The 24,434-nt window shown below is 58.2% G+C and overlaps 2 protein-coding genes across 14 annotated transcripts in view; both read left to right on the top strand.

Annotated features, from left to right (window-relative positions):
• Positions 1–20,834, top strand: part of DGKZ (diacylglycerol kinase zeta) — a 42,425-nt gene extending 21,591 nt beyond the window's left edge. For 3 of the 11 annotated variants that reach the window (XM_080642409.1, XM_080642407.1, XM_080642402.1), the window contains exons 2-31: positions 8,688–8,796; positions 9,106–9,201; positions 9,523–9,600; positions 10,900–10,956; positions 11,336–11,404; positions 12,268–12,339; positions 12,442–12,558; positions 12,659–12,730; positions 13,008–13,103; positions 13,601–13,683; positions 13,785–13,845; positions 13,944–14,057; positions 14,150–14,290; positions 14,828–14,906; positions 15,086–15,141; positions 15,259–15,321; positions 15,425–15,498; positions 15,580–15,691; positions 16,076–16,275; positions 16,463–16,563; positions 16,685–16,764; positions 16,855–16,924; positions 17,066–17,106; positions 17,619–17,758; positions 18,553–18,584; positions 18,795–18,838; positions 19,282–19,402; positions 19,492–19,525; positions 19,759–19,858; positions 20,116–20,834. In XM_080642409.1, the coding sequence (XP_080498535.1) occupies positions 8,688–8,796; positions 9,106–9,201; positions 9,523–9,600; positions 10,900–10,956; positions 11,336–11,404; positions 12,268–12,339; positions 12,442–12,558; positions 12,659–12,730; positions 13,008–13,103; positions 13,601–13,683; positions 13,785–13,845; positions 13,944–14,057; positions 14,150–14,290; positions 14,828–14,906; positions 15,086–15,141; positions 15,259–15,321; positions 15,425–15,498; positions 15,580–15,691; positions 16,076–16,275; positions 16,463–16,563; positions 16,685–16,764; positions 16,855–16,924; positions 17,066–17,106; positions 17,619–17,758; positions 18,553–18,584; positions 18,795–18,838; positions 19,282–19,402; positions 19,492–19,525; positions 19,759–19,858; positions 20,116–20,232 (2,629 nt within the window). In that variant the 3' untranslated portion in view covers positions 20,233–20,834. Of the gene's footprint in view, positions 1–3,086; positions 3,253–7,601; positions 8,366–8,687; positions 8,797–9,105; positions 9,202–9,522; positions 9,601–10,899; positions 10,957–11,335; positions 11,405–12,267; positions 12,340–12,441; positions 12,559–12,658; positions 12,731–13,007; positions 13,104–13,600; positions 13,684–13,784; positions 13,846–13,943; positions 14,058–14,149; positions 14,291–14,827; positions 14,907–15,085; positions 15,142–15,258; positions 15,322–15,424; positions 15,499–15,579; positions 15,692–16,075; positions 16,276–16,462; positions 16,564–16,684; positions 16,925–17,065; positions 17,107–17,618; positions 17,759–18,552; positions 18,585–18,794; positions 18,839–19,281; positions 19,403–19,491; positions 19,526–19,758; positions 19,859–20,115 lie in introns of those variants that run through there. The other 8 variants (XM_080642406.1, XM_080642408.1, XM_080642410.1 and 5 more) reach the window with 6 other exon arrangements.
• A 225-nt stretch (positions 20,835–21,059) lies between these two features.
• On the top strand, positions 21,060–23,952 carry MDK (midkine). Of its 3 annotated transcripts, none has more exons than XM_080640152.1 (5): positions 21,060–21,234; positions 22,356–22,432; positions 22,575–22,742; positions 22,860–23,021; positions 23,646–23,952. In XM_080640152.1, exons 2-5 carry the CDS (start codon positions 22,357–22,359, stop codon positions 23,669–23,671), a joined length of 432 nt encoding a protein of 143 aa, XP_080496278.1. In that variant the 5' UTR covers positions 21,060–21,234; position 22,356; the 3' UTR covers positions 23,672–23,952. The 3 variants fall into 3 exon arrangements, with proteins under 3 accessions (XP_080496278.1, XP_080496277.1, XP_080496276.1); XM_080640151.1 differs by lacking the exon at positions 21,060–21,234 and adding an exon at positions 21,396–21,648; XM_080640150.1 differs by lacking the exon at positions 21,060–21,234 and adding an exon at positions 21,998–22,100.
• The last annotated feature ends 482 nt before the right edge of the window (positions 23,953–24,434 follow it).

The raw sequence follows: 24,434 nt of genomic DNA, 5'->3' as shown, positions 1-24,434 counted from the left end.
CCCAGGCATCTGAGGCGGCCCCTCCTTACCCACACCACCCTTACCCTGTGACTTCATGTCACCAAATCCTATTGTCCAGGTTTCATAAGGAAAGCCACAGAGAACCTGGAGTGGCCGTGACATTCGGCCCAGAGAGGGGCCTCACCTGTCACTCTGTGTCCTTTGGAGAAGAGAGGAAGGTAGCTGTTAAAACAAAGGCTGTTGCCATCCCCTTGTGCCCAACAAAGAGAAGTGGTCTGGGCCAGCCTGGTCTTGTGGTCAGCCCTTGGGTGTGGTACCCATGGTGGAGGAAGCTCTTCTCTTCCCTTATGGCTCTGGCCCCTCCTCCACGGAATTCCCTGTTCCTTCCTCCTGAGCTGGTCAGTAGTAAACACTGGACTTGCTGCCAGGCACTGTGCTGGGCATGCCCAGATGCACTAGACCTTGCCCCTGGTTCCCTGGGAGCTTGTAGTCCGGTGGGTGGAAGGAATGAGGCATGTGCTTTGAAAGAATCAGGACTTTCAGGAGTCCAGTGATAGAGGAGCCAAATGGGTAGTGTGAAGTTCTCAGTGGGAGGGATGTATTCTTGGCTGGGGCAGCTGTGAGCAGGTGGGATTTTGATATGAGGTGGGGAAGGAGGCCAATCAGTATTCCAGCAGAAGGTAGGCCATGTGCAGGGACACAGCAGTGAGCTCAGGCACAGCCAGATTGGGGGCGGGGGGTGGACAAAGAATAGGTTGGCTTGGTTAGAACCAAGGATTTGTGTCAAGGCGTAGGAGGCTGAGTCAGTGCCACACCACAGAAGCCACATTTGCCAGGTTGGAGGATTTGGAATCCATGCTGGATCACTGTTTCCCAAAGTATGGTCCAGGGGCGGGAGGGCTAGACCCTTTAGGGGTTAAGTGAGGTCAAAACCATTTTCATAATAATACATTTAGAGCTGCTGTGGTTTGTGCCCTTTTTATCGTGTTAATATTTGTACTGATGGTGCAAAAGCAAGGATGGGTAAAACTTCTGGAACCTTGACACAAATCAAGGCAGTGGCCCCAACGTAAACTAGCAGCCATGTGTTCTTCACACCACACAACAACGAAAAATGCAGTAAAAAAAAAGTATTGATTTTATAAAGCCTGGATACTTGAGTATACATCTTTTAAATACTCTGTGTGAAGAAACGTGAAGTAGCCCTAGCTGGTTTGGCTCAGTAGATAGAGCATCGGCCTGGGGACTTAAGGGTCCCGGGTTCAATTCTAGTCGAGGGCACATGCCCAGGTTACCAGCTCTGTCCCCAGTGGGGGGCGTGCAGGAGGCAGCCAGTCAATGATTCTCTCTCATTAGTGATGTTTCTCTCTCTCTCCCTCTCCCTTCCTCTCTGAAATCAATAAAATATATATTTTTAAAAAATAAAAAAGAAACGTGAAGTTACATAAGGTACTCCAAGCTTTAATGGTTGTCTTGAAAAGCACTTTGCAAGCTGTCCTAGTCACTTTTCTTCAGGAACACCATTTTAGCTTGAAAGAACACCTGGTGGACAAAACTTCTGAGTAGGTGTTTGGCAGACATTTTCTCAAAATGAATGAAGTGAGCTTGTCACTTCAAAAACAGTATCAGTACTTGTTGCTAATGATAAAATGTGAGCTTTTGAGCAAAAATTGGAGTTTGGAAACCTTGTATCCACTATCTAGAGGCAGACAGCTACCTTCCCAGGACTGAAAGAGTCTTCTAATGAGATCAGTCATGATGTTAGCAGGTGTGATTTTTTTTTATGTTGTATAATGAAATGTGTCAACATTTGGAAGATCTTCATAACCCAGTAAAGCAATATTTTCCAATGACTGAGGCTTGATGTTTCAAAATTCAGAATGCAAGCTAGACCAGTGAAAAGTTCATCAGTATGGTTTCAGATTCCACATAGCCACTAACCTTTAAGAAACTACCACTTGTCATATTTTGATGTAGTAGCAAAGAATATCCATAATTGCTTGAAAAGGCTATTAAAATACTTCTTCCTTTTCTAACTACATGTCAGTGTGAGGCAGAATTTTCTTCATATACTTCAATCAAAATGACCTACCAGATGAATGACAGAGGCAGATAGGAGAATCCAGCTGTCTTCTATTGAGGCAGACATTAATTAAAGAGATTCGTGAAATTAAACCATGACACCCTTCTTGCTAATGTTCTTGTTTTAGAAAATATAGTTTACTTTTCATAAAAGTGTATTATTTATATTAACATGTAATGGGCTTATTGTTTTTAAACAAATTAATAAATATTTTCAACATTTCTTCGTTTTAGTTTCTAATATAGTAAATATTAATGGCTGTAACCTGCATAAATAAAACCTTTTGGGATCTTCAATCATTTTTAAGAGTTATAAAGGGGTCCTGGGACCAGGAAGTTTGGGAGCTGCTAGCCAGGAGTATAAGGAGGGGTGGCATTCTGGGCAGGATGGGTGTGACATGGGCTGGCCTCTCCTGGACACAAGCCAGGACAGCTCCGACAGGCCCCCTCAGCAGGGGTGCGAGACGCAGCTCAGCCACTTCTGAGCTGTGAGCAGTCCCCGGCCTCCACGAGCCTCTGGGGCCCTGTCTGTTCAGCTTGGACCACACTGCCGCCCTCGCAGGGGAATTACAAGCCTCCCGTGTGATAATGCTGGTAAAAGTTCTTTGTAAGTTATAAAACTCTTGACAGATATTTATTTTTGTGGTTTTTTTGTCTGGAGCCAGTGCTTAACTATCTCAGACACTTTCCCTGGACCCCCGAAAACCTGTCCAGTGGGTGCAGAAGGCATTAGGTGGCCAGAAGCGGAACCTGTCTGACCCCCACTTCTCCCTCCTCAGACCTCCCCCCGACCCCACCTCTCAGCTGAGATAGGGGCTGCACTGTAACTAGTGCCAAGTGGAGGGGAGGCTGTCAGCTCTGCCTGGGGACGGTGTGTGAATGCCTGTATGTGCCACCCCCCCTCCACGCACCCACTGCCTGCTTGCTGCAGGGCCTGGAGCCACCGCTGGGAGAGGAAGTGCAGTCGGTTACCAATCGGGTTATTTTCATAACGGCTGTCTCAGGCGGGGAGGGGCAGGAGTGGGGAGGAGGGTGGCGAGGGGGAGGGTGCAGAGGAGCAGCCACAGCGGCTGGCTCTCCAAACTAGGACTTGCTCAGCAAGAGGCCAGCAGCCTGGAGCTGGAGCCAGAGCCAGGGTTCGCCTGCCCACAGGGACCCCAGTCCCCACCCACTCGCCCACCTCCTGCCTGCCACCTGTCTTCAGATCAGGTCAAAGGGGGCTCCCCCAACCTTTCCTTGCCTTCTGCTTTCTCCCTCTTGCATCTGTCTGGGTGGGTCTGGGTTGGGGTGGATCAGGGTGGGCCCAGGCACCACCATCCCTAGAAAGGCTCCTGAAGCTGATGGAAAGGGAAGGGGAAAGGGGAGGTGGAATGTTTGCCCCCAGCCAGGGCAGACCCAACGGAGGTAAACATTCCTGGCCTGGTTGCCTCCTTTATCCTCCAGGCTCACCTGCTCTCCACTGTGCTTTTTTTTTTTTTTTTTTTTTGCAGGATCCCCTGAGTGAGTAGAGGTGGGGAAGTTGGGACCCTGCCTACCAGTCCCCAGACAGAGTAGCCAGAGAGGCCTGCTGGGAGTAGGGTCCTGCCCCACAGCATAGATTGGGCACTCTGGCTGAATCCCATGTCGGCGGGGGGGAGGTTGTATGAGCACCTCTGGAGGCAGAGGAGTCCCTGGGGGACAGGCCTGGTACCAGGGGCACAGGACATTCCTCATGGCATGAGCAGACACCCAGGTGGATCTAGCTGCCAGGCTTCCTCATATGGTGGGTGGTAGCCACCCTGGGTACTCCTGCTTCCCTTTCTGGGTTCCCACTCCCACCACGGGCGGAGACAGGAGGTAGCACGATCCACATACCTGGTGTCTGCTGTGGGTGTGGCCTCTGCCATGTTCCTGCTCTCTCCAGGTATTGTGTCGTCAGGTGCTTTATACCAATATCTCATCAGAATGTCCCTTATGCCAACCTTCTGAACTCGATGGCATCATCCCATTTTGCAGATGAGAACATTGAGAATCAGAAGGTTAGTTGATCAGCCCAGAAAAACAATGGCAGATACAGATTTAAAAGCCTTTGGGCTTTTCCACTTGAAACCAGCATAGAGTGTGAGATAATCCGGCTGGGAGGCTAAGAGTCCTGTCCTTTCTAGCTGGAGCACTCATGCTACTCCCTCACTACTGGCAACTGCCTGAGCCACACTCCTGTTGTCAAGGGTGCATGGCCAGACACCACCATGCATGTCTCTCCCTTAGCATCCTTTGTCCTCCTCAGGCCCGCAACAGCCAGCTGGAGGTTGATGGGGCTCGTGAGTCCTTTCCCATCCTGTCTCCTCTGGGTGTGACAGGCTTCCCCAGCCTTCCACCCAGAGGCTGAGGGGCAGCCAGTTTGCTGTTGTGTCAGAACCCTGTGGGCCTCCTCCAGTGTGTTAAAAGTGACAGAGCATGAGGTGAGAAGAAGCTGCAGCTCAGAGCTATGCTGTGGGAAAAGGCTCCAGGTTGAGGCAGGGAAAAGGCTAGGACAGGCCTGAGGCCAGCCTGTGCTCTGACCAGTCCCAGGAGAAGCCTCAGCAGTTAGGAAGTCAAGAGTCAGGCAGTTGCTGACCAGAGGACAGAGGTTTCTATGGCGATCAGAGGAACAGGAAGCGTGGCATCTGGGCCTGGGAGGGGGGTAAGGGGGACTTGGGAGCATAGAGGCTTGGGTGCCTGGCAGGAGAGCTTGTCATAAAATGTCAGATCAGCCAGTCTGATAGTCTCCTTGTACAAATAAGGAAACTGAGGCCTGTGAAGGGACAGCTTTGCACATGGTCACACAACCCTGGCCAGGCCTGCCTTGCTCCCCACTTTGAGTGACTGTACTCGGATAGCTGAGGAGATGCCTAGACAGATGTGGACTTGGGATTGCCCAGCAGTGTGTGGGCCAGAGTGCTGTAGGGGCACCTGTAAGTGGCCCCCGTGTCCTGAGGTGGGGTGTGCAAGTGACCTCTTCCTCCTGGCCCCTCTTGTCAGTGAGGATCTGGAGCAGCAGACAGGGCCTAGCCCTCAGCCCTCACCACTGCCCACAGAGCGCCTGCTGCACCTCCCCCCACCCCCACTGACTGTGGCCTTTTGTTTTCTGGGTGACACTAGCATCAGGCGGTGTGTCCGGGTGACTAATCTCCAGGCTGGGCAGCTGTCACAGGGCAGCCTGACCAAGCGGGTGGGGAAAGCTGATACCCTGAGGGGTGCTGGCAAGCCAGTGCCCTGGCAGCAATGGGCAGCTGGGCCTTCAGGCTTCTCTTCCTGGGTGCAGAGCACATCCCGAGTCAGGCAGTCTGGGTTTTGGGTCCCAGTTCTGCCACTGACCAGCTGTGTGACCTTGGGCATATTACTGCACCTCTTCAAGCCTCAGTTCGTCATCTCTATAATGGATCCATTGATCCTGCCTGCCTCACAGGCTTGTGGCGGGGATCAGATGAGGTGGTAAATGCAAGTGCTTAGCCCAGGGCCTGTGGTATAGGAAGTGTTCAGCAAATGGGGCCCTTATGTTTCTATGATTCCCTTTCCTACCCCATTCCACCTTAGTCCTAGCTCTCTCGCCCAAGAGGAAAGACCCTACTTCCACTGCATCTCTGGGGTGCAGGCTTTCCCTTCACATAGACTTGGGTTCCAACTTTGGCTATACACTAACTAGCTTTGGATTTGGGGCAAGTTGCTTCTTTGAGCCTCAGTTTCCCATCAGGAACATGACGTGAAACTACGTATTGTTTAAGGTGGCTATGGTTCACAAAATGATCTATGTGTTTATAAAGGGCGTGACACAGTGCCTGACACAAATGAGCATTTAGTAAATACTAGCCGGGATGCTACTGATTTTAGAAAGCAGCCAAGAGCTCTCTGCCCACAGAGCTCACCTCCTGCCCTTTCTCCTGCACCTTCAGGGGCTGGTACTGTGACAGGCAGAGCTGGAGCCAGGCAGTCTAGACTCTAGAGCACTGCTTCCCCAGGCACGGCTGCCTGCGCTGCTCACTGATCACAGGACTCAGGCACTTGGACCCGTCCGCCTGCCCCTCAGTACCCCTGCACCCATCCAGGCCTCCAGCCTGACACTGCCTGCCCAGACCCACAGGGCAGTAGCAAATCAAAGACGGAGTGGGTGGGAGTAGGTGCTAGATGTGTAGCCAGGCCTGACTCCTCAAGCCCATCATTTCCCACCGTGTGTCCAGGGCTCCCACCCACTTAGGCCCTCAGCAGGCCAAGTATTTCTCCTGTCAGCCCCAGGCCGATGTCTGAGGACCAGGACTCAGACCGCCCTGAGGCTGTCAGGGCTCAGAAGAGCACCCCATGGAGGGACACAGGCATCCCTGGGCACTCTGGAGGTGCCCCCCCCCCAAGCAGTGCCAGGCTTTGTGCCATTCCCTCACTGTTAGGGAGAGACAAGGCGCAGGTGATCCTAGTGGCCTGTGAAGAAGGGGTGGCAGGAACAGGTGAGCTGGCAAAGAAAGTGGAGCAGGTGTTCAGGAAGGTCAAGAGAGGATGGTTTGAGCAAGGAAGGTCACCAAGGATCCTGCCTCCCTGCAGGTGGCTCAGGGCAGCTCAGTGTTTGGAATTGAGTTGGGGCTTCTAGCACTTCTTAGAACAAGTGCCATTCACAGGCACCCTCCACAGCAGGGCTGGAAGGGTTTTCAGACATCACCCAGTACTTTCATACACGGGATGTCCTTGCTGTGCCTTAGAGGGAGACAGAGCAGCCTAGTTCCAGAAAAGTTCTTGCTCTCAGCCCCACAGAGATACAGACACGTGCACGAACCCAAATCCAGAAGGCTTTTCTCTTGGCTCCCCCCCCCCCCCCACCCGCCACACAGTCTCCTCACACACACACACCCAGAAAGACTGGGGTGGCCTCTCTTTCTGCATCTGCCTCCAGCCCTTTGAGGGCCTTGCTTTCCCAGGGTCCTCTGAAACTTAAGGCAGATGTCAGACACTCTCTGTTTCTAGGTGCAACTCAGCCTCACCCCAAGACTGGAGCTGAGAATCAGGGAGTCTTATAAAGGACTGGTTTCTTTGTTTATTATCGTGCCTGGGTTTGTGCCCTGTCCCGGGAGGGGACACCTAACCTAACCCGCACCTTGCTGGTGGCGAAAGAGGAAGGGCCTTGCCCTCTGCCCTCCATTGTCTAGGCCAACTCCGAAATGGAACCCAGGACTCCAGACTTCCAGTTTCCTTTTTATTTTATTTTCCATCAGCTTCAGACAAGAGAAGTCCTTTAGGCCAGACTTTGTGGATTATGGTGCCTGGACTGGGGAAGCCGGGATAGGTAGCTGGAAGTGCCCATTGCTCCTGGGGCAGCCTAGAGGTATAACTGGGGAGAGCATCAGTGCTCCCAAGCATGGGAAATGTGGGCTCCCTTGAGGATTCTCTGGTACCCTCAGACTCCCTGTTTACTGAGTCAGAGGCCATAGTCATCCCTTCCCCCACCACCAAGTGTCTCCTCTTCTCAAAGGGCAGAGGCTGTGCTGGGCTCCTGGGCCCAGGCAGGGCCATGGCCCAGCCCAGGTCCTGATGCTCCTGGTCTCTGTGCCCAACAGGCGCCCTCCTGCCCCTGCATGGAGACCTTTTTTAGGAGACACTTCCAGTGGAAGGCGCCAGGCCCTGGAGAGGGGCAGCGGCGGCCCAGTGGCATGGGGCTGCCTACCGGCAAGGCTCGGCGCCGTTCCCCTGCTGGTCAGGCCTCCTCCTCGCTAGCACAGCGGCGCCGCTCCAGCGCACAGCTCCAGGGCTGCCTCCTGAGCTGTGGGATGCGGGCCCAGGGCACCAGCCGCCGCCGCTCCAGCACTGCACCCCCAGCCCGCAACCCCCGCTTCATCGTGAATGAGGTGCCCACCTCACAACCTGCCACTGTTGGGGCTCAGCTTCTGGGTGCACCCCTACTGTTGGCCGGACTTGTGGGCATGAGTGAGGAGAAGGAGGAAGAGGGGGTCCAGGAGGAGGATGTGACAGTTGCATCATTGAGTACCACCCAGCAAGACACCAAGAGATCAGGGCCATCCCCACACCAGAGTGCGGGGACCCTGCTGCCCGCATCCCGTTGCCTGCGTGGGCGCCGAACCTCCTCCCACCTGCTCCCTGCTGACGTGGTGTATGACCGGGCCCTCTGGGGCCTGCATGGTTACTATCGGCGCCTCAGCCAGCAGCGACCCTCGGGGCAGCACCCTGGCCCTGGGGGCCGAAAAGCCTCAGGCACCACCGCTAGCCCCGTGATGCCCGCCCGTGTGCGCCCACTCTCCCGCAGGCGCCAGGTAGCCCTACGGCGCAAGTCGGCCGGACCCCAGGCCTGGAGCGCCCTGCTTGCGTAGGTATAGCTGCGGCGGGCAGGGCAAGTGGTGCGGCCTCCAAGGGGGCCGGCATGGAGCAAGGGCCTCAAGGCTCTGCCTGACCTCAGGGCACCCTGCTTTGGAGCAGCACCCCCAGAAGGGCTGTGAGGAAGGCTGAGTCTCCTGCAGGAATCCTCTCAGAGTCTTGAGCTGCTGGGTGGGGGTCCTCTACTCTCCCTATTGCTGTCCCTATTTTGGCCTTGGGCTGAGGTCACAGTGAGGGCAAAAGTCCCAGGTGGGGAGGGAAGAAAGCAGAGTCACCAAGTGCTCAGCTGGCCTCAGCTGTCTCCTTTTCTATAGGAAAGCTATCACCAAGTCGGGCCTCCAGCACCTGGCACCCCCTCTTCCTGCTCCCGGGGCCCCGTGCAGCGAGCCAGAACGGCAGATCCGGAGCACTGTGGACTGGAGCGTGAGTGACTGGGTGCTGGGAGGGGCAGAGGGGTACTGTCCGCATTGGGTTCTAGGCCACACAAGCAGTTGGGACTGGAGGTACTATGAGGAGCCCATGGGCCTATGGGGTCAGGGCAAGCCTCCTGGGTGGCCACGTTTGAGCCAAGTCTTCCAGAGTAGGGACAGTGAAGAAAACAGGATGGAGCAAAGTAGATAGAGGTGGCTGGAGCAGGTTTGTCTTGGGAGAGAGAGGTTGTTGGGCCAGGGCAGGGGCTGACAGGTGAGCTGGGTGGCAAGCATGTACTGAGTATGCTCATCTCACTTCTAGGAGTCGGCAACATATGGGGAGCACATCTGGTTCGAGACCAACGTGTCGGGGGACTTCTGCTATGTCGGGGAGCAGTACTGTGTAGCGAAGATGCTGGTGAGTGAGTCGTGTGCAGCACACTGACCCCTGGTGACGGAGCCAGATCTAGAAGCCTGTTGGCCGACCCCTGCTGGCTGGACAGCTGCAGCCCCTCCCGGGGAAGGTGCAAACATGGCTCTCACCTGAGCGCCCTTGCTGTGGGCTACCTGAGGATGGTGAGAGGAATGGGAGCTGTGTCCTGATGCCAGAGTCAGTAGTGGGGGTTCCTGGTGCACACAAAGGGCAGATGTGCTGGGGAAGATGTGAAGATTGCCTGCCCTTGAAGCAGCATCCTGTGTGGAGGTACCTGGTGCCTCAGGGGCCCTCTCTTTCCTATAGCAGAAATCAGTGCCCCGGAGAAAGTGTGCAGCCTGCAAGATCGTGGTGCACACCCCCTGCATAGCACAGCTGGAGAAGGTGAGTGTGGTTGTTCGACCTTTCCCTCCCCTCCCCTTCAGGTGCTGAACCCTCTCAGAGTACACGTGTCTGCACACACATATGTTACACAAGCATTGCCTGCCAGGGGTGCCACAGTGTGTAAGGTGGTGAAGAGGGAAGGACCCTCAAGCTGACATGCCCACATTTGAATCCTGGCTCCCACCTTTATTAGCTGCTATATCCCCACTGTCCAGCATGGGACATGTTGACTGTTACTCAACAGGATGAATTAATAAAGCATGGCCATAACACCATTTTATCAGTAGCCAACCTAACACTTGGAAGGGGCAGTTGCCGTGCTGAAGCTTCATAGTTGGCTCAGTCATGTGTAGTCCCAAAACCTGGCTCTACATACTGCAACTGTAGAGACCTTTTCCCAAAGTCCATTGTCCAGTGTGTCTGCAGCTGGGCCGGAGGGTCCAGGCAGAGGCGGGAGGGCTGCCAGGGCTGATAGGGCTCCCCAGGCAGCAGAAACCCAGACCAGCATATAGGAAAGCCTGTAGGACTAGGAATGGCACCAACAAGGCGAACGGGCTGCGTCCCTCAGCCCTTAACTCGTAGAATAAAGCTTCCCTACACTTTGCTAAGGCTGAAGCAGGGACAGTTGGGAAAAAAGAAGCAAATGCAACCTCAGGCATTATAGACCTGTCATCACCCCCTAAAGTGAAAGTCAAACCAGGGTTCCACAGTTTAGCTAAAGGTCTTCAGGGACCAGTCAGCACAAGTCTGCTGGCAAGGACTGGGGTGCCTGCAGGTGCCTAGGTTGGGAGTGCCGGAGATGGAGGGAAAATATAGGAAACCATGGGGCCGTTCTAGTCCCTCCCCGTCCCAGGGTACTGGGCAGAGGAAGGAGAGCTTCCTTCTGGCTAGTGGAGAGGAGGCAGGATGCAGGGTGGTGTTTCATGTTCTAAGGCAGTGGTCGGCAAACGGCGGCTCGTGAGCCGCCGTTTGCCGCTCTGTTGACCAATAAGTTTGCCGACCACTGACCTAGACTCGCGATTCCAATAATTACAGGCTGTTGTTGTTCCTTGTGAGTAAGCCCCCATCCCAGTGGTCGGCAAACTCATTAGTCAACAGAGCAGCAAACCGCAGCTCAGGAGCCGCATGTGGCTCACGAGCTGCAGTTTGCCGGCCACTGTTCTAAGGGCTCCCGAGATAATGTGGAGCTGTCCTATCTTGTGAGGAGGATGCTGAATACCCTTTTCTGCAGGGGTTGGCCATATGCCTGACCCCAAAGGGGAGTTCTGACATTTTGGTGGACACTGTAATCTTTCACAGATAAATTTCCGCTGTAAGCCGTCCTTCCGTGAATCAGGCTCCAGGAATGTCCGTGAGGTAAGTGCTCACGGTAGTTTAGGGGCAAGGAGACCCCACGTTTCCTGAGTGGACCTCTCTGCAGTGTTCCCAAGTGCCACCAGAGGGCTCAGCTCTTTCTAGGCTGTCTGGGGACCCAGGGAGTACAAGGGTTAGGCTCTGAGAAAGCCTCAAAGGGGAGGGTCTGGCTAGCCCTGCCTACAGAGCGGGTGGGGCACCACTTGCCCCCATGTGCCCCTGTCCCTCCTCTGAGCCTTGACTCGCTCCCGGCCTTCATCTCATGCACAGGACTGTGGAAAGCTTCCCATTCCTCATCATTGATACATTGAGGTGCAGGCCATGCTCAGGGCTCATTTCCTCCATGCCTCACTCCAACAATCTCTCTCTCCTCCTCCACCAGCCAACCTTTGTGCGGCACCACTGGGTACACAGGCGACGCCAGGATGGCAAGTGTCGGCACTGTGGGAAGGTGAGAGGCCTGCCCAAGGAAGTCAACTGGCCTGATGCCCACTGGACCTGGGCTGTAGCCCCTGAGCCCATGCTGTGTCCAGTGTGGCCTGTCCATCACTGTGTCCCTAGAGTACAGAGTCCCAGAGCTCACGCTCAGCAGGATGAGTCACAGTCAGTTCCAAAATGCCCTGGTGTCTGGGCTGGGCAGAGAGCAGGGAGGAAGGGCTTCGTCCAGGGCAGTGTGTCGGGACTGCTTTGAGGTCAGTGAGCCCCCTGAGAACCTATGGTCTTGGGTGCCAACTCAGCAGGAGTTTGCTGAGCGCCCGTTGGGTGTGCAACACTGAGCTAGGCTCCTGCCTTCCTGGAGGAGGGGGTGACTCGAAGACACACTGCAGGTGGTCTTCCCAGCACTGTCCGCAGTGATTTCGTTCACTTGTTCGTGGTTTACTTCTTGCCTGTCTGCCTCAGTAAGTGTAGGTCCTGAATGATCTGGCCCCCCTTTCCTCCGTTGACCTCAGTGCCCAGCACAGTGTCTGGCATACAGTGCCCTCAGTGACTGCAGTGCACAAGGGAGTGACCAGGGGCCTGGCCGGGTCTGGGGTCCGGGAGGAGGGATCTGAGTCAGGCAGGAGTTAGCTGTGGGCCCTCCGAGCCCATCTCAGATGCATACTCAACACTTTGCAGTTACCTCAGAGCACGGGCCCCTGGCCAAGCCTCCTTGTTCTGAGGGCTTATTTTATAGTGGTTTTTTTTTGTTTTGTTTTTTTAATTTTAAAAAATGTGCTCAATTTCCCTGGGTGGAGAGAGGTTGGCAACAGAAGAGGGCCTGGGTCTGCTGCTCCAGGCCTGGCCCCTGGCCCCCCAACCACCTGTCCACCCTAGGGCTTCCAGCAGAAGTTCACCTTCCACAGCAAGGAGATTGTGGCCATCAGTTGCTCCTGGTGCAAGCAAGCAGTGAGTGTGCTCGCCCTGCTCCCGCAGGCCATCCCGTGCTGTGCTGGGTTGGGGTCCCAGGGCTCAGCTTGGCCCAGCTCAGCTGTGTTCCCCCCCCTCTAGTACCACAGCAAGGTGTCCTGCTTCATGCTGCAGCAGATCGAGGAGCCGTGCTCCCTGGGGGTCCACGCTGCTGTGGTCATCCCACCCACCTGGATCCTCCGTGCCCGCAGGCCCCAGGTGAGTCCTTCCTGCACCCTTGACACCCCCCACACACTTGGGGTCTGCCAGCCACCCCAGCTCACCCACCTTGTCACCAATGCCTCTGCTTCCCTTGCAGAACACCCTCAAGGCAAGCAAGAAGAAAAAGAGAGCGTCCTTCAAGCGGAAATCCAGCAAGAAAGGTCCCGAGGTTAGACCTGGAGCCAGGCGGGCGGCTGGAGGGGACGGGAGAGAGGAGCCTGTTTCTTGGAAGATGCCATTGGCTCAGCCTTTGGTGGGTCATTTTGGACTCTGGGGCCCTGAAGAGGATGGGAGGTCAGACCTGTGAGTTGCCTCTCTGTGGCCAGGCCCACCATGAGCTCTGACCCAGAGGTGGTACATGGGGGGAAGCCAGGGGTCCTGCTGAGCATGGGGGTAGGGTCCACCAAGACTTGAAGGAGCCTTACCTTACGGGCTGTGTTTCCCAGGAGGGCCGCTGGAGACCCTTCATCATTAGGCCCACCCCGTCCCCCCTCATGAAGCCCCTGCTGGTGTTTGTGAACCCCAAGAGTGGGGGCAACCAGGTATGCACAACCTCCCTGCTCCACAGAGCCTGGGGGGAGGCATGGGGTCAAGATTCCTGCCCTTGCCCTGACCGGTTTGGCTCAGTGGATAGAGCCTTGGCCTGCAGACTCAAGGGTCCCAGATTCGATTCCGGTCAAGGGCATGTACCTTGGTTGTGGGCACATCCCCAGTGGGAGGTGTGCAGGAGGCAGCTGATTGATGTTTCTCTATCATCGATGTTTCTAACTCTCTCTCCCTCTCCCTTCCTCTCTGTAAAAAATCAATAAAATATATTTAAAAAAAAAAAAAAAGATTCCTGCCCCTTCCCCAGAACCCACAGCTGTTCCAGGTTCCATATCAGACCTCTGCCCCGTCTCTTTCCCAGAGATCCTGGGAGAAATCTAATCCTGACTCTACCCCTTACCCCTTATTGGGCCTGCTTCCCAGGCCTTCTCCCTGTGCTTCTCCCCACCTCAGCCCACCACCCCTGACCCTCTTGGCAACTGGTCCCCCACAGGGTGCAAAGATCATCCAGTCTTTCCTCTGGTATCTCAATCCCCGACAAGTCTTTGACCTGAGCCAGGGAGGGCCCAAGGAGGCGTAAGTATTGGCCAAGGCTCTGTGGGGACAGTGGTGGGGGCTTGCCCGGTGCTCAGGGTCCAGCCCATATGCCCTGACCCGTTCCTGTCTCCTCACCCCAGGCTGGAGATGTACCGCAAAGTGCACAACCTGCGGATCCTGGCGTGCGGGGGTGACGGCACGGTGAGTCCTCCTGCTTCTGGCTGGGCCTGGGCCTGGACCTGGGCCTGGGCCTGGGCCCCACTGGCCTGACCAGGACTCTTCTGCTCTGCCCCCTCCAGGTCGGCTGGATCCTCTCCACCCTGGACCAACTGCGCTTAAAACCACCGCCGCCTGTTGCCATCCTGCCCCTGGGCACTGGCAACGACTTGGCCCGCACCCTCAACTGGGGCGGGGTGAGAGCCCATGGGAGGTGGGCCGCTGGGGTGGGCTGTGTGGTGGGGAGGCCTGTCCTCAGGAAGGGCTCCGTTTCTGCTTCTCCCACCAGGGCTACACAGATGAGCCTGTGTCCAAGATCCTCTCCCACGTGGAGGAGGGGAACGTGGTGCAGCTGGACCGCTGGGACCTCCGCGCCGAGCCCAACCCTGAGGCGGGGCCTGAGGAGCGTGAAGAGGGTGCCACTGACCGGGTGGGCAGGCCAAGGCAGGGGCAGTGGGTGTCTGGGATTCCCAGGAGACATAGGCTGGGCCCCTTTCCCATTCCCTTGTTCTAGGACTTTGGTCAGTCTCTTCATTTCTTCAAATGTCGGCTTCTTCGTCTATACAATGGGAATAATGGTACTCACCTCACAAGACAGTTGTTATTCAGCCACTTGGCAAATATTTACTAAGTACCTGCTACCTGCCAGGCACCGTTCTAAGCAGTGAGCAAGACAAAGTCCCCCTTGTAGAGCTCCTACAGACTATGGCACATGGGGAAGGAAAGCCAGGGAAGAATGCCAGCGGGTGGGGGTGCTTTTGTGTACAGGGCACCTAGGAGAGTCAAGGGGGCAGAGCCTGAGGCAGGCAGGTGGCGGGAAGAGGTTCTGGTGGACCCTGTGAACTGCAGAAAAGGCCTCTGAAACGTGTGGCTGAGCAAGCACAGTGCCCCTGGCTGGGGCTGGGCCTGGGGCAGGGAGGTGTCTGTGAGGCCTGACCCTCATGCTGGTCCCTTGACCTTTTCTCAGCTGCCTCTGGACGTCTTCAACAACTACTTCAGCCTGGGCTTTGATGCCCACGTCACCCTGGAGTTCCACGAGTCTCGAGGTTGGCAGTCTCTTGCTGAGGTGGCCTTGGGAGGCTGGGGAGGCAGGGACACAGGAGTGTCTCTGAGACTTTCCCCACCAGTAAAAGGCACCCACGCCCAGCCCTTCCTCCCCACCCCAGCCTGGTAAGCCCAGCAGGCCCAGAATGACTGACTTCCCCCATTTCTTGTCGCCACCTAGAGGCCAACCCAGAGAAATTCAACAGCCGCTTTCGGAACAAGATGTTCTATGCTGGGGTGAGTCTGGGTCTGCCAGCCCAGCAGCACCCCTCTTCCCATGCCCCACAGGGCCCCTGCCAGAGGTGGTGAGGGAAGGTCTCTGTCACTAGATGGTGACACCTCTGTCTCCCACAGACAGCCTTCTCCGACTTCCTGATGGGCAGCTCCAGGGACTTAGCCAAGCACATCAGAGTGGTGGTGAGCAGGCCGGGCTGCAGGCAGAGTGGACAGGCCCAGCTGGGAGGGAGGCTGGCTTGGCACACACGTGTACCCCCAACACCCTCCCCGTTCCTGTCTCCAGTGTGATGGAACTGACCTGACCCCCAAGATTCAGGACCTGAAACCCCAGTGCATTGTTTTCTTGAACATCCCCAGGTGAGGAGGGTAGGCTCTGTGGGGCCTGCTGTCTCCGTCCTGCAGGACTGCCCTCTGAGCCCTCGTGCTCCCACCCTCCAGGTACTGCGCAGGCACCATGCCCTGGGGCCACCCTGGGGAGCACCACGACTTCGAGCCCCAGCGGCATGATGACGGCTACCTCGAGGTCATTGGCTTCACCATGACGTCCCTGGTGAGTGGGCCAGCACGGGGCCTGCCTGGAGCCCCCGTTCTGCTTTGTGCCAGCACAGCTCCAAGATGGAAGGGAGTGTCACCAAACTTCCCTTCTCTGGCTGGGCACTCACCGTCTCCTCCTCTCTCTGACTTAAGAGTATCTGTCCGTCTCTCTGTGTCTGAGGGATACTTTCATCCATCCCCTCTGACTGGACAATCACCTCATCACCTCTGTCTGGCTCTTGCCCTCACCTCCCCTCTCTACTGGGGTCTCACCCTCCCTCCACTCTCTGCTGGGGTCACTTTCTGTTTGTTCTCTGGCCAGAGCCTCCCCTGGCAGGAGCAGAGCTGGGGACCCCATCATGCTGCCCTGGCCTCTGACCTGAGCCCTCTGCGCCCACAGGCAGCACTGCAGGTGGGCGGGCATGGCGAGCGGCTGACGCAGTGCCGTGAGGTGGTGCTCACCACATCCAAGGCCATCCCAGTGCAGGTGGATGGCGAGCCCTGCAAGCTTGCTGCCTCGCGCATTCGCATCGCCCTGCGCAACCAGGCCACCATGGTGCAGAAGGCCAAGCGGCGCAGTGCCACCCCCCTGCACAGCGAGTATGTTCCTTCACAGCCTCCATGTGCCCTGGGCCCAAGGCCAGACTCTGCCCTTCGCTGAGCCTTGATTTCCCCAACTGGAAAGTGGCTATTAGTTCCTCTGCCCCAGGGCAGTTGGGAGGAGACCCTTGGCTGGATTCCTGGACAGGGCCCTTGCCAAGTCCCCTCTTATTGCCCCTGCCCTCAGCCAGCAGCCGGTGCCCGAGCAGCTACGGATCCAAGTGAGCAGGGTCAGCATGCACGACTACGACGCCCTGCATTACGATAAGGAGCAGCTCAAGGAGGCCTGTGAGCGGCATGCAGGGCTCGAGGGGAGGGGCAGGGGAGGGGCAGCTGAAGAGCCACTGAGTCCCCTAAGGGCAGGGCAGTGGGATATAGCCGGCTGCTAACAGCCTATTCTGCCTTCCAGCCGTGCCACTGGGCACTGTGGTGGTCCCAGGAGACAGTGACCTAGAGCTCTGCCGCGCCCACATCGAGAGGCTCCAGCAGGTGAGGCAGAGGCGGGCCGAGCCTGCCCTGCGCTGTATCCTCCTGCTCCAGGTTCTGTCTTCACCCAACCCCCGCCTTTCTTCTCACCAGGAGCCTGAAGGTGCTGGAGCCATGTCCCTGACATGCCAAAAACTGTCCCCCAAGTGGTGCTTCCTGGACGGTAAGTGACCCTGAAGGGCTGGCTCCTGGCAGCCCAATCCACATCCTGCCTCCTCCCTGGAGGGTCCTGGGTCGGGGCAGCAGAAGACCTGGGCCTGGACAAGGGACCCTGTATCCTCAGCCAGCTCACTGTCTCCCACAGCCACCACTGCCAGCCGCTTCTACAGGATCGACCGGGCCCAGGTGAGCACTCGCCGTCCTGCTCCATCTACAGCCGTCTTCATGTTCCATAGCATTCAGATCGTCCATGTCCATGGACAGGCATGGCGCTGTCCTCCAGAATAGGGTGCACAGGGATGGTGCCAACAGGGAAAGGGAGCTAGTGTACCCAGAAAAGGCTTGCTGGCTGGGTGGAAGGGCCTCAAAGTGCAGGTGCCATCCAGGAAGACACAGAAGAAAAAGCACATCTGGCCAGGGGTCAGGCCTGGAAAAAGGTTTATCAGTGGGAAGGGGCTGGCAGGCCCAGTATACAGAGGTCAGTGCCTAGGCTTGGGGATGGGAAAGGGGAGGGGGGAATAGAGAGGTGAGGAGGAGAGCAGGCCACTCGCCTGCCTGCCTGCCTCTTGCCAGTGTTCACGTCCAGAGCAGAGGCTTCTTCAAGTCTGCTAGCCTGCGGCCCTTGCACCCACCATTGGCTGCCCTGGAAGGCTGTGACCCTCAGCCCTGATCCTCAGCCCTTGCCTCACTACCCACAGGAACACCTCAACTATGTGACTGAGATCGCCCAGGACGAGATTTATATCCTGGACCCAGAGCTGCTGGGGGCATCGGCCCGGCCTGACCTCCCAACCCCCACTTCTCCTCTCCCCACCTCCCCCTGCTCTCCCACACCCCAGTGAGTCCCGGGCTCCTCCAGTCCCTGGTTTAAGTCCCACCTATAATCCAGCAGTTCCGAAGCTCTGCCTTCAGCCCCAGCCCCTTCCCTGAGTGCAGGCCTCGCACTCAGCTAGCTGCCTTTGAGGCCCTATCCCTCCTCCCACCCATATGACCCTTCAGCGTCCTGTCAGCTCTCCCCACATCTGATCACACCACCCATCTAAGCCACCGTGCCCCTGCCTCCAGCTCTCCTGCTCCCCAGCCTAGAACCTCTCAGTACCCTGTGGGCATTTCAGGGCACACGGCCTGTGCCTGCCCCCTCCTCTCCATCACCGCAGGCCGCAGCCCGGCCCCACTTGCCTCTCGGTTCTCTGAGGCCACAAGTTTGCCCGCCTCCGCACTTGCCTTTGCTGCCTCAGACACTTCCTGTTCTTCACGGAGCTGCCCCTTCCATTCACACCTACACCTGGGTGTTTCCTCCCCAGAGAAGTCTTCCTGGGAACCTCATCTGAAGTTGCCGTTCAATTACACTACCCTGTCCTCCTGTGTTCTTCATAGCACTTCCTGCTCTCAAAAGACTTTATTTATTTATCTACTTGTTTGTCTCCCTGGCTAGAATGTAAGCTCCCTGAGAGCCAGTTCTCCGTCTGCTGTGGTCACTGTGGTATCTGCAGTGCCTAGGGCAGCACTTGACATGTAGGAGGCACTCAATAAATCATGGAAAGAATGAAGGGTGCCCCTGCTTGGGGCTGGGAAGGTGACAAGCTGGCCTGTGCTGTAGCTGGGTCATGTCTCATCCCACTCTGTTTGTAGGTCACTGCCAGGGGATGCTGTACCCCCTAAAGGTGAGGCTTCTCCCTGGTCATAAGCATGAGGTGGTGGGGAGGGGGGCCCATACACAGCCTTACGCAGACACAACTGCTGAGGTACACGTGGTCACATTCACCATGAGCCCAGCCCTCGGTGCACATGCCCAGCAGCCCCATGTGTACATTCACCCACCAATACAGCCCAGGCCTCCAGCCCTGGCGTGTAACAGGCAGGTGTTCCTGCAGGTGAAGAGCTGGTTGAGGCTGCCAAGAGGAACGACTTCTGTAAGGTACTAGTGCCCTGGCTCCAGTGTCCTCTCCTCGGCAGCCCCTCCGGCACTGGGGAGTGGTGCCTCTGGGTGGGCCAAGAGCTGGCCTGTCCAGGCACAGTCTGTCATCTTGCCCTCAGCAGGGTCTCTGTGGTGATTGTCCCATTCTGCCTTGCCCCTGTCCAGCCCACAATCTGTGTCCCTTCATAGGGGCTTCCTAGCTCAGTCAACCTGTCCCTGGTGCTCAGAAAGGAGCGAGTCTTAGAGGAACCGCAGGCTCCAGGGCCTGGGTACTCGGGGTGAGATAAGCCCTGACACTCCAGCAAGACCTCCAGCAGCCCCTAGGGAGTGATGTGTGTGAGCACGCTAGTGCCAGGCCTGTAGCCTGTGAGTTGGGGGGCATTTCTGTGGCTGGAAAGGCTGGGCCAGAGGAGCCCCAGCCCTGCTCTGCCTCCTGCCCTCAGCTCCAGGAGCTGCACCGAGCTGGGGGGGACCTCATGCACCGAGATGGTCAGAGTCGCACGCTCCTGCACCACGCAGTCAGCACTGGCAGCAAGGAAGTGGTCCGCTACCTGCTGGACCACGGTAAGCTGTGCCACCGGGGCCCCTGGGCTGGGCCACGGAAGGGAAGAGAGGCTGCCAGGCCTCTGACCTGTCCCTCCCCTCTCCACCAGCCCCCCAAGAGATCCTTGATGCTGTAGAGGAAAAGTGAGTATCTGGCAGTGCAGGACCCTGGTTACCCTGGAAACTGCCCAGTCTTCAACCCCTCATGTTAGGTCTGGCGGGCGCCCATAAACCCTTTCCGGCCAATCTGTCATCCTCTAGGCCACACCCCCTTATCCTAGGGCCCCAAACTTCCTGCCCTTTCTGATGGCCCTCGGGAGACAGATGGGAGGGCTTAGAGGACTGGATGGGGTCCACAGCCAGCCCCTGTTCCCCAGCGGGGAGACCTGTCTGCACCAGGCAGCGGCCCTGGGCCAGCGTACCATCTGCCACTACATCGTGGAAGCAGGGGCCTCGCTCATGAAGACAGACCAGCAGGTGAGCAGATTCACAGGGTGGGCAAGGAGTCCAGGAAGGCCCCAACCAAGCTCTCCCAGACTTGGGCCCTTGTGAGAGGGAAGCCTCAGGGGAGGGCCAGCCACCTCTGGGGATTTAAAGCTGTTCCTCAACCTTAAGAAACCTGAGCCAGCTGGGGTGGAGCTGGCCCAGCCGGCCCAGGCCTCCCTCCCCCGCCCGCAGCACGGGAAGAGCACCTGCCCTGCCCTAAGCCTGGTCACGGCTCCTCCCTCCTCCAGGGCGACACTCCCCGGCAGCGGGCAGAGAAGGCTCAGGACACGGAGCTGGCCGCCTACCTGGAGAACCGGCAGCACTACCAGATGATTCAGCGGGAGGACCAGGAGACGGCTGTGTAGCTGGGGCCAGTGCTGAGGAGAGACAGCACCGGCCAGAGCACGAGCCCCCTCCTCACTGCCACATTCCAGTCGGACAGCCAGGGGGACCCAGGCCCCGGGAAGGAGCCCTTGCTGCCCCCTGAGGAGCTGCCCTAACCGAGGGCTGGATTCTGAGGAGCGACAGCATCTCACCTACACCCCTGAGCCCTGGGCTGACCTGGAGGCTCACAGGGGAGTAGGAGACTGGACTGGACAGGGCAGGCCGTTGGGGAGCTGGGGCTGGGCCCCTGCAGGCAGCCCTCACCCTCAGTGGGTGCCCTCCCTAGTTTTTGGAAGAGGGCAGAGGGGCTAGAAGCTCTATCAGGGAGCCTTCCTAGCCACCTGGTCCTTAAGGGCCCTGCTCTGAGGCTCCTGGGAGCCCAGTCCCCACTCCTGCTCTGACCCCATCTTCCCACAAACCTGGAGCCTGCTGCATTCGCCTGCCCGCTGCCCTGCTTGGCACCTACCCCACTGACCTTCCCCAGTATTTCCTCGAGGACTGTGGCCTGGGGGTTGGGGTGGGGTTCTCATGGTGACTTGTTTACAGCTGGGTATGACTCAGTAAAGAGATTTTTTTTTCCTTTCTGCATTTCTTTTCTTGCGGGATATGACAGAAGCAGCGGAGTCTGCTGGGGTATCCTCAGAGTGGGGGGACTGTACACCGTGGACCCAGACCCTTCTCTGGGTCTCCTTAGGGGGTGGGGCCCAAGGGTCTGCCCCGGACCTGACCTCTGCCGGGCTGCCTAGCTCGGTGAGGCGGAGGGAGGAGCTGAGTTCCTCCCCTTCCCGCTTCCCGCAGGGAAGATAACAATGAAAGTGAAAGAGAAGTGGGGCAGGGGCAGGACTGGATTCTTAGGTCTATTTGCCCTGTGGCCTCGGGCAAGCCCCCTCCCCCAGGCCTCAGTGGCTTTCGCTGTTTAGGGGGGTCGGGTGAGGTGATCTCCAGCTCCCAGGGTGGGCATGTGCTGCTGCCGCCGAAGCCAGGTCTGGAACTTCTCAACTTGTCAGCTCCCAAGTCTTCCCAAATCCAGGCCTGCGGGTTCCTCCTCCAACTCCCCCACCCCCAGACCTGCGCTCCGGGAAAGGCGCAGCGCCAACCCCTCCCGACCCGTGTGCTTCCTCCGGGGTTCCCGTCCCAAGCTCCCAACTGAGCAAAGCGCCTCCCTGCACAGGAGGCGAAGCTGTCTGAGGAGGGCTGACCCGCCTTTCCAGCAGCAAGGGGGGCGCTGGGGTTGAGCAGGCCCTGGGAAGTGGAGCGGGACCCCGACGGGGTTAAACAAGGCACCACGGGCGCGGGGGACGGAGCCACACGAGCTGGGACGCGGGCCCAGAGATACACCGGGTCTCGGTGCACGCCTCCACCGAAGGCTCGGCAGGGAGGCTGGCGTCCTTCGGGAAGTGGGGACGGCCCCTGGGAGGGGGCAGAGGGCGGGGATAGAAAGCTGGGGCCGGGGACAGGGGGTACCAGGGCAAGACGAAGGCCTGGGGGCCGGGGACCCTGGGCTCAGAAAGGGGGGGCGGGGGACAGGAGAGCCAGGCCTCTGAGGGCGGAGGGCACCGGCGGGGCGAAGCGAGGATGCGGGACGGGCGGCGGGAAGCCCGGGTTGAGGCGCCAGGAACGCGGAGCGGGAGCGGAGGCGGGGACGCCGGGGTCGGGCGGGGGGGGGGGGGGTGCGGCGCGGGTTTGTGGGGAGGGGGCGGGCCCTTCCTCAGTGGTGGGGGGAGAACGGGGGAGGGGGCGGGGGCCCATGTGACCGGCTCAGACCGGTTCTGGAGACAAAAGGGGCCGCAGCGGCCGGAGCGGGACGGGCCAGCGCTGGAGGGAGCGAAGCATTGCGGGCAGCAAGCGAGTGAGCGCGCGGGGCCGGAGGGCCGCTGTCCGCCGAGGGGCTGGAGGCTGGGGGGCGGAGGGGGGTCTGAGCTGCGTCCTGGGGACGCCTCCCGGCTGAACGCCCTCGAGGAGTCGGGCCCTCAAGTTCGCCCGCCACCACATGAGCAGCCGGATCCTTTGGGCCTGGAAAATGGGAAGGCTGGTGGGAGGTGCAAGCGCGCGGCTCCCGTGGGGAAGGGGACGGCGCGTTACTCTGACCCGTGTCTCCCCCCAGGATGCAGCACCGAGGCTTCCTCCTCCTCGCCTTCCTCACCCTGCTGGCGCTCACCTCCGCGGTGGCCAAAAAGAAAGGTGCTGTAAGGTTTGGGCGTTGAAGGAGGGCTGGAGACGGGCAGGTGAGGCTGGCAGCCTCGGGCTGGCCTCCTGGGTTCCGAGGCCGGGACCCCTGGAAGGGGTGCCCCAGGTCCTGAGCTCCGTCCCCCGTGCATTTTAGACAAAGTGAAGAAGGGTGGCCCGGGGAGCGAATGCGCAGAGTGGACCTGGGGGCCCTGCACCCCTAGCAGCAAGGACTGCGGGGCGGGTTTCCGCGAAGGTACCTGCGGGGCCCAGACTCAGCGCATCCGGTGCAGGGTGCCTTGCAACTGGAAGAAGGAGTTTGGAGGTGAGGCGGGGCGCGGCGGGAGGGGCAGGGAAGGGGCACAGCCTCACTGAAGCCTGGGCAGACCTTGGAGGCATGCCACAGGCAGCCCAGCTCTGACCCTGGGCACTCTCCTGCCAGCCGACTGCAAGTACAAGTTTGAGAGCTGGGGGTCGTGTGATGGGAGCTCGGGCACCAAAGCCCGCCAAGGCACCCTGAAGAAGGCGCGGTACAATGCCCAGTGCCAGGAGACCATCCGCGTAACCAAGCCCTGTACCCCCAAGACCAAAGCCAAGGCCAAAGGTCAGCTGCGGGGAGAGTGGGCAGGGTCGGCGGGGGGCTGCCCCCACCTGTGAGGGGAATGGTTAAGCCTGAGGTTTGGGGCCCTGGTGCGTGAGTCCCTGTCTGTAGAGACACCTTAGGGGGCCATGTACTGAGGTCCGCCCGCCGGTGCTCAGTGGCAGTAAATCCTTCTGGCCCAGCAGGACAGTCTCGCTGCTCTGTGGGAGCATCTGGCTTCGAGTCGAGGGCAAATGCTGGAAGGGCTTGGCTTTGTCCCCTGTCCAGCCAATGGAGCCCCTGGTCAGCTGTGCCCTTTCTAGCATGGAGGGGCTTCACTGCTCATGCTTCCTCTGTCCTTATCTATCCCTGAGTCCCAGAGGCCACCGGGGCAGAGGTGAATGGCCCCCCCCTCAGATGAGCAGGCGAGGCTGTTGCCCAGGGTTGCGGCCTGGGAACTGGACGATCTGATCCCCATGAAAGTTTAAGTTGGGAGAGTGGGAATGGTCCAGCAGCATAATGGCTGCCCTGTCCCAGCGGCTTCCAGGTCCCCGATTGAGAACCACTAGGGGGCAGAGTTTCCTTCTCCCTGAGGAGTAGAGGCATCACCTGAATTCTCCTAACACGCATTTCTTTCTTGTTTTACAGCCAAGAAAGGGAAGGGAAAGGACTAGAGGCCGGGCCTGAATGCCAAAGAGCCCCTGGCCCACGGCCTCCCTCCCCCGGCCCAGTGTAACCCACCAGTGCCTTTTGTGACTCTTCAGCTTTATCAATCATGCCCTGCCCTTTCCCTTTCCTCTCCCCCACCCCCCAAGTGCCCAAAGTGGGGAGGGACAAGGGATTCTGGCAGCTTGAGCCTCCCCCAAAGGAATTTGATTCCCATTGCCCTGTTGTTCTTACCCACAATGATGCCATTGCTAAAAAAACAAATAAAACTCATTTTCTCCCAATAAAAGCTTTTTTTTAAATATATAAAAGCCCCTTCCTGGGGATTTTGCTGTGGTAATTTGTTGGGAGGGGGAGAGTGTGGAGGGAAAGGTGGCTTTCTTGGGGGTTCGGTGCTCCCCGGAGCTCATAGGAAAAGACCAGTTTTGAAATTTCTTCCAGGGCCCCCCACTGCCCCGTGAAAGGGCACCCCCATCGAGTCCTCTGAGCCTTTCCGTCCTTGTCTGGGGCCACACCACAGCTGGGGCAGGAACCCACAAGACTAGGCTGACACTCCCAGGCAAAGGTCCTTGGGTCCAGCCACTGCCAATCTGGAAGGTTCTATGGGTTGGGAGAGTAAAGATAAGGGTTGCTTGCCAGCCTTAAACCCCACCTTCACTGGCACTGAAATCTGTGTGGGTAAAGTCCATCTCTCTGTCTCTGGTGACCCAGGCCTCCCTCATTGCAGAGGCCAAAGGAACACCACAGCCCCACCTTTACTAGGTCACAGCC

The sequence above is a fragment of the Plecotus auritus genome, assembly GCF_963455305.1.
Source record: "Plecotus auritus genome assembly, chromosome: 9".
Classification (NCBI taxonomy): domain Eukaryota; kingdom Metazoa; phylum Chordata; class Mammalia; order Chiroptera; family Vespertilionidae; genus Plecotus; species Plecotus auritus.
This window is presented reverse-complemented; position numbering and strand designations above follow the sequence as displayed.

Bases quoted from the DNA above. Each gene is read 5' to 3' on its own strand.
- MDK (XM_080640152.1), top strand. From the start codon at position 22,357: ATGCAGCACCGAGGCTTCCTCCTCCTCGCCTTCCTCACCCTGCTGGCG. The intron at 22,433-22,574 runs GTGCTGTAAGGT...CGTGCATTTTAG, and splicing joins CGCGGTGGCCAAAAAGAAAG to ACAAAGTGAAGAAGGGTGGC. The intron at 23,022-23,645 runs GTCAGCTGCGGG...CTTGTTTTACAG, and splicing joins GACCAAAGCCAAGGCCAAAG to CCAAGAAAGGGAAGGGAAAG.